The sequence below is a fragment of the Sceloporus occidentalis genome, unplaced genomic scaffold (genome assembly GCF_023333645.1).
Source record: "Sceloporus occidentalis isolate IW3139 unplaced genomic scaffold, rSceOcc1.0.p SCAF_5, whole genome shotgun sequence".
NCBI classification, from domain to species: domain Eukaryota; kingdom Metazoa; phylum Chordata; class Lepidosauria; order Squamata; family Phrynosomatidae; genus Sceloporus; species Sceloporus occidentalis.
Window position 1 is genome coordinate 187,976,502 of NW_028316985.1, and position 13,558 is coordinate 187,990,059.

General features: G+C 46.5%; 1 protein-coding gene across 5 annotated transcripts in view; it reads right to left on the reverse strand.

The window, feature by feature from the left end:
- Positions 1-13,558, reverse strand: part of LOC149313327 (sideroflexin-5) — a 112,742-nt gene that overhangs the window by 23,806 nt on the left and 75,378 nt on the right. For 4 of the 5 annotated variants that reach the window (XR_016281376.1, XM_089526463.1, XM_089526461.1 and 1 more), the window contains one exon: positions 7,711-7,828. Coding sequence is in view for 4 of the 5 variants with exons in the window: in XM_089526463.1 (XP_089382589.1) it covers positions 7,711-7,828 (118 nt within the window). In the remaining variant the exon portion in view is untranslated. Of the gene's footprint in view, positions 1-7,491; positions 7,569-7,710; positions 7,829-13,558 lie in introns of those variants that run through there. The other variant, XM_089526460.1, reaches the window with a different exon arrangement.

Sequence of the window (13,558 nt, forward strand, 5' to 3'; positions counted from 1 at the left end):
CAAGCCACAGGAGCCCTTTCCAGTTTCCACCCTGGCAACCCTACTGGACACGTGCTTTCGTTCTGCAGCTGTGAGGCATGGAGTGTCAGGCTCCTATCTTGCCAAAATTGCCAGAGGGAACAGATGGGTCTTTGACAAGGGTGGGAGGAGAACAGAAGGGTGGGATTTCATAGAATCAAAGAGTTGGAAGAGACCTCAAGGGACATCCAGTCCAACCCCATTCTGTCATGCAGGAACTCTCAATCAAATCATATCTGATAGATGGCCATCCAGCCTCTGTTTAAAGACCTCCAAAGAAGGAGAACCCACCATGCTCCATTAAGGGAATGTGTTCCACTGTTGAATAGCCCTTACTCTCAGCAAGTTCCTCCAAATGTTGACGTGGAACCTCTTTTCCTGCAGCTTGCATCCATTGTTCCTGGTCTTATTCTCTGGAGCAGCAGAAAACAAGCTTGCTCCTTCCTCAATATGGCACCCCTTCAAATGCTTAAACAGGGCTCTCCTATCACCTCTTAACCTTCTCTTCTCCAAGCTATACTCAGCTCCCTAAGTCTCTCCTCATAAGACATGGTTTCTGCAGGTAGACCTGGATTCCTGGAGACTGGAGGTCCTGGGAAGGGTTGCGTCCACCTGCCCAGAGGCCAGCCGAGGTGCTATCAGCACATCACAGCAAACTGGTCCCGAACGGCATAGTAAGACTCCCCACCTTCACCCCAGAGGGACTCCTCATGAGCAAGGCCAGGAAGGGAAGAGGCAGGAGGGTTGGGAAAGCTGCACCGGGGAGGCAGCAACAGAAGAGCCCTCTCCTCCATGGCGGCCGCTGGTCAAGGGAGCCTTGGTGGCGCAGTGGTTCAATGCCTGTACTGCAGCCATTCACTCAAAACCACAAGGTTGCGAGTTCAAGACTAGCAAAAGGGCCCAAGCTCGACTCAGGCTTGCATCCTTCCGAGGAGGGAGCTCAAATGAGTACCCAGACTGTTGGGGGCAAATTAGCTTACTTGCTGTTCACCGCTATGATCTTTGGAATAGCGGTATATAAATAAAACAAATTACTATTAATTATTATTAAGGAGAGGAGATAGACACCCCGGGTTAGGGGTGTCACTAGGGTGAGGGGTTATTTAGTCAATGACTGGTTGCAGAAGCGTGTGTGTGTTGTTCAGTGGGACCTTGGTATCCCCTGGAGTTTGGGTTCCAGGACCCACCATGGATACTAAAATCCATGGATGCTTAAGTCCCATTATATACAATGGGGTGTTGTTGTTGCTATTATTATTAATATTGGCCTTTGGTATCCTCTGGGGCTTGGTTCCAGGACCCCTGTGAATACCAAAATTAGAATATGGAGGGCTGACTGTATTTGTTACTGCCTTGTTATATTTTCAAAATTATTTTAGGCTTTTAAAAATTTAGTGGCATTTCTCTATGATAACGCAGGTTGAGTCTCCCGTATCCGAAAGGCTTGAAATCTGAACGATTCCAAAATCCAAGACTGCCCACATGGGAGGCTGGGATAGTGACACCTTTGGTTCAGATGGTTCAATATACACAAACTTTGTTCCATGCACAAAATTGTTAAAAACAGCGTGTACAAAATTACCTTCCACCTATGTGTATAACGTGTATCTGAAACATAAATGGATTTTGTGTTTAAAGTTGGGTCCCATCTCAAGGATCTCTCATGTATATACAAATATTAAAATAAAAAACCCCAAAATCCTCAGAATACTTCTGGTCCCAAGCGTTTCTGATCAGGGAGACTCCACCTGCATTTTTAATTATGGCTTTTTTCAGTTTTTAGCTTTCTCTTGCTTTAGCATTTTTGTAAGTTGCCTTGAGTCCCACTTTGGGGGAAAGGAAGGGTCCTAATTCATCAAATCAACGAAGCAACATTTTGCTCCTTCCCACATCTTCTGCTTACCAACAGATGATGCAGAAAGCTCTGCGCTCACACCGAAATGACTTGGAAAGTAATCCTTTTTAAAGCTTTATCTATGTTCCCACTTCCCCTCATTATATTTTAATTTTCTCTGTGAAATTTTAAGCTACTTTCCTGAGTACGAATGGAAACCAATGTGTCTCTTACCACTTGTTCATTTTTTTAAAAAAAAAATGGGTTTATGAAGACATAAGATTGATTGATTGATTGATTGAGTGAGTGAGTGATTAGGTGTTTCTGGCACGCACATTCTCTGCAGTACTCTAGGGAACTGTGAACAAACACACACACAAACACAGAGTAAAGAGACCTCTCCTCCATTCGCACACGAATCTTCTCTGCCTCCACCTGTCTCTTGGTGGTGGCTTTCTGTGGCCAAAAGAGGACTGTTCCTCTCCTGCTCCCCACCCGTGGGACCCCCTAAATGTTGATGGACTGCACCTCCCAGCAGCCCACTAAAGCAGAACAGGTCAAGGTGAGGAATGCTGGGAGCTGCAGTCCAAGAGCACTGCCACCCGAGTTTCAACGTCTCATACTTTCCCCATCTCCCCCTGTGACCCTGAGCCCTCCAAATGGGCCTGCCTGGGCTCCAGGGTCTTCAGGGAGGCTCTTCTCTCATGCTCACCGGCACATGGCATTGGGCACGAAACATGGACATCTTAGTGGGTGCTCCCTGATGAGGGAGGGCAGAATGGACCCTAACTCTAACCCTAACCCCCTAACTCTAAGCATAGCCCCTTAACTCTAACCCTAACTCTAACCCTAACCCCCTAACTCTAACTTTAACCCCTTAACTCTAACTCTAACCCTAACTCCCTAACCTTACCCCCTAACTCTAACTCTAACTCTAACTCTAACTCTAACTCTAACTCTAACCTTAACCCTCTAACCCTAAACAAACAAACAAACAAACAAACAAACTTCATTTATATACCGCTTCATACCGCCTAAGCAGTGTCTAAGTGGTTTACAACTGTAAGCTAATTTGCCCCCAACAATCTGGGTACTCATTTTAGCCACCTCCTCGGAAGGATGCAAGCCTGAGTCAAGCTTGAGCCCTTTGGCTGGTCTTGAACTCGCAACCTTGTGGTTCTGAGTAAGCGGCTGCAGGACAGGCATTTAACCATTGCGCCACCAGGGCTCCCTCTAACCCTAACCCTCTAAGTCTAGCTCTAGCCCTAAGTGTAACCTCCTAACTCTTACCCTAATCCCCTAACCCAAACCTTAATCCCCTAACTCTAACCCCAAACCCCAAACTATAACTCCCTAACCCTAACCTGCTCCTTCTTCCTTCAGACAGCAAGACTTCCTTGGAGAAGTGAAGGTCCTTCAAGTAAGAACTTTTGGTGCTGTGTGCCTCCAAGTCATTTGCGATTTATGGTGACACTAAGGCAAACCTTATATGCAGAACGTATTGCAAGAGAAACAGGCTTGGACAAGAAGGAGGAACTGCAAACAGGAGGAAGGAATATCAACAATATTAAGATACGCAGACGACACCATAGTCCCAGAAGAAAACCTCCCAGACCTGGAACAACTACGAAGGAAGACCAAAGAAGAAACTGCAAAGGCAGGCTTAATCTTGAACATAAAGAAAACAAAAATAATGAGCATGGAGAATTTACTCAAATTTGAACTAGTTTGTGAAGAAACAGAAATACAGACGACCCTCCGTTTTCGTGGGGGATCCATTCTGGACCCCCTTCCCCCCAAAACAGAGACTTGCCGATATTCAAGCCCCATAAGCTTGAATGGGGCGCGTATCCACGACACGTGCAGGGTGTGCACCCTATTGAAAACAACAGAGGTTGCCCCTCCATGAATATTCAAAACCATGGACCTCAAGTCCATGAGAACAAAGGGGCAACTGTAGTAAAAGAGTTCCCATACCTGACATCAAACACTGAAAGAAACAGGGACTGCAGCCAGGAAATCAGAAGAAGATTAAGAATGGGGAGAGCAACTATGAAAGAACTAGAGAAGATCCTAAAATGCAAAGATATACAACTGAGCACAAAAGTCAGAATCATCCAAGCCATTATATTCCCTATTATTGCCATGGATGGATGTGAGAGCTGGACAGTCAAGAAGGAAGACAGGAAGAAAATCAATGCATTTGAGGTTATGTGGGTCTGGAGAAGAGGGCTGAGGATCGACGACCCAAAAAGACAAATAAATGGGTCCTTGAACAGATCAAGCCAGAAATATTCCTAGAAGCCAAGATGACAAAATGGAGGCTGTTGTACTTTGGCCTCATCAAGAGAAGGCAGGGCTCACTGAAAGAATAATGTTAGGAAAGGTGGAAGAAAGCAGAAAGAGAGGAAGGCTGTATGCCAGATGGATGGACTCTATGAAGCATACTTATCAAATTTGCAGATGACACCAAATTAGGGGGAATAGCTAATACTCCAGAGGACAGGATCAAGATCCAAAATGACCTGAATAGACTAGAAAACTGGGCCAAAGCTAATAAAATGAAATTCAACACGGAGAAATGTAAGGTATTGCACTTAGGGCGGAAAAATAAAATGCACAGATATAGGATTATGGGGAACACCTGGCTGAATGAAACTACGTGTGAAAGGGATCTAGGAGTCCAAGTAGACCACAAGTTGAACATGAGTGAACAGTGTGATGCGGCAGCTAAAAAGGCCAATGCAATTTTAGGCTGCATCAATAAAAGTATAGTGTCTAGATCAAGAGAAGTAATAGTGCCACTGTATTCTGCTTTGGTCAGGCCCCACCTGGAATATTGTGTCCAGTTCTGGGCGCCACAATTCAAAAAGGACATTGAGAAACTGGAGCATGTCCAAAGGAGGGCGACAAAAATGGTGAAGGGTCTGGAAACCATGCCCTATGAGGAACGACTTAGGGAGCTGGGGATGTTTAGCCTGGAGAAAAGAAGGTTAAGAGGTGATATGATAGCCCTGTTTAAATATTTGAAAGGATGTCATGTTGAAGAGGGAGCAAGCTTGTTTTCTGCTGCTCCAGAGACTAGGACCTGGAACAATGGATGCAAGCTACAGGAAAAGAGATTCCACCTCAACATTAGGAGGAACTTCCTGACAGTAAGGGCTGTTCGACAGTGGAATGCACTCCCTCGGAGGGTGATAGAGTCTCCTTCCTTGGAGGTCTTTAAGCAGAGGCTGGATGGCCATCTGTCAGGGATGCTTTGAATGGGATTTCCTGCATGGCAGAAGAAGGGGGTTGGACTGGATGGCCCTAGTGGTCTCTTCCAACTCTACGATTCTATGATTCTATGGATGTACAGGAACTAAGCAGAGCAGTGGAGGACAGAGGGGGTCTTGGAGACGTCTCATCCACAGGGTCTCTGTGGGTCGAGATCGACCCGAGGCCAATTAACAAGAGTAAAAGGCAAACCTATCATGGGGGTTTCTGGGGCTGAGATGGTGTGACTTGCCCCAAAGTGGTTTCCATGGCTGAGCAGGGCATCAAACCTTGACCTCCAGAGTCATAGTCCAATGCTCAAACCGCTAACCCACGCTGGCTCAGGACCTGCTCTACACCTTCCAGCCCTCCCCTTTTTAAGCCGCATTTTATTATTTTAACCCTATGTTTAATTTTTTTTGATGTTACAGATACCGTAATTTTGTTTTAACGCTGGCCTTTTGTGTGTTTGAACTACAGAGTACAGGTTCAGTCTCCCTCTTTCAAAGTCTGAAATAGTCCATAATCCAACATCCTCAAGGGCCATCATCCAGTTGCACTCCATTCTTCCAGGAAGGAAGACAGAACCAAAACGCTTTGTGACGCCTTCGTTTTCTGACGGTTCGTTTTTGCTTCATGCACAAAATTATTAAAAATATTGTGTATAAAATTACCTTCAGGCTATATATATATATATATATGTGGCATTTATATATTTTAAAAATATTTTCAAGCCGTGGACAGTTGAATTTGTGGATAAAAAATCTGTGGATACAGAGGGATGACTGCATGAGAAAGGCAAATAAATGCTGTGCTTAGACTAGGGTCCCCACCTTCAAGATATACCCCTTTATGTACATGCAAATATTCCAGAAACAAAAAACCAAAAACCAAGAAATCCCAAACACTTCCAGAGCATTTTGGATAAGGAAGATCAATCTGTATTTGTTTTACAACTGCCCTGAGTCCAGGCTTTCTGGGAAAGGCAGAGGACAAAAATGACTTGAATGTTTGGATGTTACTGGATTTGCTACTATATGGCCAACAAGGCTACCCCGAGATGTGTTTAAGGTAAAGCAAAGTTGTTGTTTTTAAAAGAATAGAAAGCAAGCATGGTGTAATGGTTTGCGTGTTAGACTAAGGTCCTGGAGACCAGGGTTCGAATCCCTGTCCAGCTGTGGAAACCCACTGGGTGACCTTGAAGGCAAAGGGGGCAAACCTCTTCTGTACCATACATCTTGCCAAGAAAAACTTACAACAGATTTGCAAGAGCTGGTATGGTGCAGTGTTTGTAATGCTGGCCTAAGACTCTGTAAGGCCAGAGTTTGAATCCATGCTGAGGTACAGAAACCCACTGGGGATCTTGGGCAGAGGATGGCCACCTCTCAGAAGAGCTTTTGGCATGTGTTCCCCCCTGGCAGGGCCTTGGCATGGTCCAGCTGGGCAGCTGTGTCCAGCTCCCCATGAGCCTGCCCAGCCCTGGAAGGGGGCTGGATGGACATGGGGGGGTGCCCCAAACTTCCCATGTTCTTCTGCCCAAGCAGCCCCCCTCCTCCTTTGCATTTAGACTACACAAAAACAAGCCCTACCTAAGCAACGGAGGGAACAATAGCCACCATTAGCATTTGCAAAGTTCTCCTCGGAGTCTTCAAAGTAGTCTGTCGGTCACGCAGCAAACCTTTTTGATCAATTAAAACTGGCACTCCTAATTAAAAACAGGCCTGCCCCACCCTCAATCCCTCCTACCCCCAAAATGATGGTTTTGTGTGCTTTTCCATGAAAGTGTTGATCAAAGCCCAGCGCAGAGCAGGAGGGTCTCTGCTGCCCCCAACCCACTGCTACCCAGCTGTTGCTCGCAAGGCGGCTGCCGCTGCTCCTTTTCATCCTCCAGAGACAAAGGAGGCAGCATGCCTTCTTGCACAGCCATTGCACCACCAAAGTGAATCTCAGAACCAGTCGCATGGGTTCAAGTCAGCTGCTTTGGATTCCCTGACACCGGCTGACGTCTGGCACCACCGGGCAGCCAGCATGTCTATCTACTTTTGCATTTAGTTACCCAATTTGTTACAGCAAACTGGTTTCCCTAGGCACCGAACATGGTAAAAAATATGGCAAAACCAGAAGATGGCCAGTCCCACGCAGGATAACATGGAGGAAGAACCACCAGCACAGCAGAAAATATAGCATGAATGGAAAAACTAAAAGCACCAGCAGAAAATCAGTTGGAAGAGACCGCAAGGGCCGTCCAGTTCAACCCACTGACATACAGGAATACGCAAAGCACCCCTGAGAGATGCATCCACAGGCAGTTTGGGCCACTGAAGATCCCTCATCCTGTGCCGCGAATGTTGATCTATTGCCAATGAAACCACTCAGAGACAAGTGGAGAGTCCTTCTTTGGAGGTCTTTAAGCAGAGGCTGGGTGGCCATCTGTCAATGGGGATGTTCTGATTGTGAGTTCCTGCATGGCAGAAAGAGATTGGACCGGATCAGGGCCCTTCTTGGGGTCTCTTCCAACTCTATGATTCTATGAAACAGGTCAAGTGGGAGGGAAGGAGAAGAGAGAGCGTGAGCGAGCAAGAAGGACCATTTGGGCCACTCACCTCAGACATTTGTGGGAAGAGGCTGATGGCCAAAGGGAGGGCCAGACCAAAGGCAGCAAGGCACACGAGGCTCTGGACAGGCAGGATCATCCGAGGCCGGGATTGCAGGAGAGACGTCCTGCAAGACAGAGGAGGAAGCGGAAGGGATGTTTAGTCACTCAACCCCCAGACCCCTTTTCTGTGGCCATAAACACCACTAAAAGCCCCCATTCTGCAAAATTACAGCTGAGAGCCTGCACCAGAAGATGTAGCCGCAACGTCCCTGGATGCCATGCTCCAAAATCTGACTGTCGAAGCCTTAACCTCCCATCCAGCTGCCAAACAGCCATCTCCAAGGCACCAGAGAGCCAGCGATCAGTGATTGTGGGGCGTGAGGAGACAGATGCTGCAGAGCCCCACAGGGTCCTCTTGGGATCCTATAGGATTCAGGGGGCACTTTTGATCATTGTGTGATTGTGCAACAACTGCAAAACATGAACTGGAGTAAGTACGATTCCCTAAGTCTGGTTTACAACATCATAATGTTTGGGCAGAGAGAGACAGCGGAGGCACACAAGAACAACGACAACAACAACAAAACAGCAACAAAATAAGTGGTCAGGATGCCAGCCTCTTAATTTTGATCCAAAGGAAAGTGGGGTCAGAAACACTACAAAACCCAGCAGTTTTACCTCCCACTCTCTCCCACAAAAGAGCTCTAAAAGGCCACTGAAACCAAAACCAGAAGGGGCATAATGCCGTTCCTGCTTTTGGCGAGGGTGCGTGTTGGGGTGTGTTGGGGTGTGTGTGATAGAGAGATCTTGTTAACTGTTGCTGAGTCAAAGCAAGAGGCACAGCAGCGGGGCTGACCCCCTTCATTCCCCCCAAACAGACCCACCCCACTTGCTTTGGTAGAAGACATTACCCATAATCACAGATATTAATCATCCTAAAAGGAAAAAGAAACCATTAAAGGACATCTTAACTGTCCAGCTCTCACATTTTCACATGATGATGGGGAAGACACTGTCTCAGGCAATTCTAACTTTCCTGCTCAGTTGTATGTCTTTGCATTTTAGGATCTTTCCTAGTTCTGCAGTTCCCATTCTGCTCATTGTTTGATCCCAAGCATGAGAACTCATTTGCTATTTCTACATCACCTTGGTTGAATTTGTACAGATTCTGCGTGGCCATAATGTTTGTTTTCTTTATGTTCAACAGTAGTCCTGCCTTTGCCCTTTCTTCCTTGATCTTCCTTAACAGTTGTTCCAGGTCAGTGAAGTTTTCCACTAGTAGTATGGTGTCATCTGCATATCTTATGCTGCTGATATTCCTTCTTACTATTTCTACTCCTCCTCCTTCTGTGTCCAGGCCTGCTTTTCATATAATACGTTCTGCATATAGGTTGAACAGGTAGGGTGATGAGAATAAGCCAAGATAAGCCTTGCCTGACCCCTTTCCCAATTGGGAACCATTCTGTTTCTCCATATTCTGTTCTGACAGTGGCCTCTTGTCTTGAGTTCAGATTCCTCATCAGGACTATTAGATGTGTTGGCACTCCCATCATGTTTTTAAAGGCAATCCATAGCCTTTCATGATCATGAAAATTGTAGTCAGTAGGAAAAGCAGAAGACTACGATGGATGATGATGATGATGATTAAAGTTTATTTATATAGCGCCATAACTTTTACATTACAAAGTCATCAAACAAGATATAGACTCCATCAAGGATGCCAGGATCTCTGCAAGACCCGAAAGGGGCAGAGGGTGCCCACTTTGGGGTCTCTCATTCAGAGGGTTGCCATAACTTGAAGCCGACTCAATGGCAAACATTAAGAAACCAGAAGAAGAAGAGCTTTCTAAGCTCAAACCCAGCATCCATCCAAGGATCACCAGCAGAAGAACAGGCCTTTTGGGACCGAAACACATTGACTCACCAGAGTCGGGGCTGGGAGCACTTGCCCCCAACGCATCCTGTTCCGAACCCACCGCCGCCACCTTCTGCCGCTCCCCTTTGGCAGCAGCACCCTTTTAATTACGGCCCGCTGGGCTCCCGATAGATCATCACTGCGAGGGAACGCAACCAATTTAGAGTGTTCGCTGGTGCGGCTCCCAGGTGCGACTTCCGCCACGGGTGTTTTGAAACTCAGGCCAGTTCAGATCACAATGGCTATGGCCTCCTAATTAAGAGGAGTTATGGCCTGATTTAAAGAAAAAGCCTTAATTAACACATGAAGTGTAATGTCTTAATTGGGACTGGGATCCTACCATTTGCAAAGTTCAGTCTAAATGACTCACAATTAGCCGCCCGGCCGCCCACTCCCCATCTTTAGAGCTTGGCTCTCCAAATTGCAGGGAGCCAGAAAAGAAAGAACCAGGGAGCAAAGCAAGGCCTTGTCCCACAGAGACACCTCTCTCCACCCTGGGCCTCCCTTCCCTTGTAGTCCCTGGCATTCGGGGCTTCAAACGCATCCCTTTCGGAACACACATTCTTTGCGTTCTCCTTTTAAGATGAAGGAAAGGCAAACAGACTGAATGTCGGCCACAGAACAACATCAACAAGAACAAACTCCACCCAGATCTGGCAGCATCTCAGGGGCATAATGCACCATGCACATGGATGACAAAATCGTAGAATCACAGACTTGGAAGGGAACCCAAGGGCCATCCAGTCCAACTCCCTTCAGCCATGCAGGAACTCACCATTCAAGCCCTCCCTGGGACAGATGGCCATCCAGCCTCTGCTTAAAGACCTCCAAAGAAGGAGACTCCAAAACACTTCAAGGAAACACCTTCCAGTGTCAAACAGCTCTTATGGTCAAGAAGTTCCTCCTAAAATTTAGGTGGAATCTCTTTTCCTGTACTTTGAACCCATTGCTCCATTGGGTCCTATTCTCTGGAGCAGCAGAAAACAAGCTTGCTCCATCTTCAATATGGCATCCCTTCAGATACATAAACATGGCTATCATGTCACCCCTTAACTTTCTCTTACCTAACTCCCTAAGCCACTGCTCATAGGGCAAATAGCTCAGCAGTGCTAACAGGAGTTTGGGATTATTGTTGATTATCAATTGCACATGAGTCACATGATATTATGGTGATATGATAGTCCTGTTTAAATATTTGAAGGGCTGTCATACTGAGGAGGGAGCAAGCTTGTTTTCTGCTGCTCCAGAGACTAGAAAACAGAACAATGGATACAAGCTCCAGGAAAAGAGATTCCAACTCAACATTAGGAGAAACTCCCTGAGAGTAAGGGCTGTTGGACAGTGGAACATACTCCTTCCTCGGAGATTTTGTTGGAGTCTCCTTCCCTGGAGGTCTTTAAATAGAGGCTGGATGGCCATCTGTCAATGGGGATGCTTTGAGTGTGATTTCCTGCATGGCAGAAGAAGGGGTTGGACGGGATGGCCCTTTTGGGTGTCTCTTCCAACTCTATCATCCTATGATTCTATGAGTCATCAGTGTGATGCTGAAGCAAGGGAGGCAAATGCTATTTTAGCCTGTATTAATAGAAGCATAGTTTTCAAGTTGAGGGATGTAATAGGAGCCCTGGTGGCGCAGTGGTTCAATCCCTGTACTGTAGCCACTCACTCAAAACCACAAGGTTGTGAGTTCAAGACCAGCCAAAGGCCTCAAGCTTGACTAAGGCTTGCATCCTTCTGAGCAGGTCGCTAAAATGAGATTGTTGGGGGCAATTAGCTTACACTTTGGAAACCGCTTCGACCCTGCTTAGGCGGTATGAAGCGGTATATAAATGAAGCTTGTTTGTTAATAGTCCCACTTTATTCTGTACTGATCAGACCTCATTTAGAGTCTTGCGGTCAGTTGTGAATGCCCCATTTTAAGGACAGCGACAGGTCGGAGCAGGTTCAGAGAAGGGTAACAAGGATGAAAAGAGGGATAGAGAGCAAAACATATGAGGAAAGGCTGAGGGAGTTGGGCACGTTGAAGCTTGACTAAACACTGGAGGGAACGTCTTGAGAGCCGGAGCGGTTTGGCAAAGGAACCAATTGTCTAGAGAGATGGTGGGGTCTCCTCCTCTGAGCAGCCCGTCACTCACAAACCACAAGGTTGTGAGTTCAATACCAGCCAAGGGGCTGAAGCTCAACTCAGGCTTGCATCCTTCTGTAGGTCACTAAAATGAGTCCCCAACTTGTTGGGGGCAATTAGCTAATACTCTATCAACTGCTTAGGGAGTGCTTAAGTGCACTGAGAAGCAGTATAGAAATGTACTTGCTATTGCTATTGGATGTCTTCAAAAAGAAGCTGGACAGCTCCCTGTTTAGCTGGAGGGCTGGACTCAATTGCCTCTGGGGGACCCTTCCAGCTCCAGAGTCCCAGCGTCATGCCATCGAAGGTGCTGTCTCCAGCAATGACCAACCACCCGCTGGAGGGGGAACATGGAGAGAAGGATAAGGGCATTGGGGTGGTTCAACAGCATCCCTCTTCCAGACCATTTGGGGCCTCTGAGGCCAATACCGTCCCTCCGAATTGGGCCTGACCGACTGGGGACTGGTAGCAGCCTGTGCAGATGGAGTCACAGCTGGAGCCTCTGGCGACATGCTGTGCAGACCCACTAACCATCTGTCCACAGCTTTTACGGAATCTGCTACCGAGAAAAAATAATGTGAAAAGAAGGCAGCATCAACCACACAACATCTTGTCCTCCGTTGCTGTTTTTGTCTTCCTCCGCTCTTGGCTTCCTTGAGCAAAAGTTGGTAAATTATTAAAGGGAGACAACTGACCCATAGCCATTTGGACATGGATCTAACGCTCTGCCTTCCCTCTGGGAACCTTCTCCTGTTTAAGATTCTCCTGCACCAATGGCAACCTTCATGGTGGCGTCCGCCAATGGGCTCATTTCATTGGCCTTGCTTCCTCCAGAGGAGGTCAACCAGCATTGCAAAAGGTCTGGAAACCCCCAAACACTCGGAGGAACAACTCAGAGTACTCTGTGTGTTTAGCTTGGAGGAAAGAAGGCTGAAAGGTGATGCAACAGAGTCATCTTGAAATATCCAAAGGGAGGTCATGTAGAAGATGGAGCCAGATTGTTATCTGCTGCTCTGGAGACTAGGACACGGATCAGTGAATTACAAGTCAGAGATTTCAACTAAACATTAGGAAGAACTTCTCTATTGCAGCAGTAAAACAGACTTCCTCAGAGCATGGCATACTTGCCTTCTTTGGAGATCTTTAATAAGAAGTTGAATGGACATCTTTCAGGAGTACTTTACTTGTGGATTGCTGCATGGCAGAAGGGATTTGGGTTAGAAAGCCCCTGTGGCCCCTTCCAACTCCAACCTTCTAGGGTTCCATGATTCCAGCAGAAACAAACCTGATTATTTCATAACCATTGATTCATCTGGCTTCTTCATCATCTAATCTAAAGGTTTCTTGCTTTCTCACTGATGCTTTTTAATGAGAATCACTACACAGAAATATATAGATCTCTACAATTTGTCCAACTACAGATAAAGAGAGAGTCAGTACGGTGTAGTGGTTTGAGCATTGGACTGGAACCCTGGAAATCAAGGTTCAATTCCCTGCTCAGCCAGAAAACCCTGTGATCAGTTCACCTTAGGGTTGCCATAAGGTGGAAATGACTTGAAAGCACACAACAACAACAACAACAACAACAACAACGGGTAAAGAAATGTCCCGTATATACTCAACTATAAGTCGAGAAATGTATGCCCCAAAATTGATCCTAAAATTCTGGGTAGACTTATATACAGGTCAATACACCAGTAGTGCTTAGAAAGGTCCTAGAACAAGCAAGCCCAATGCCCCAATCTCCACTGAACACCAATTCCTTTCCTTTCCAGTCTGTTTTGCAAGCCCTGGCTTCCTATGGAAAGAAGTCTC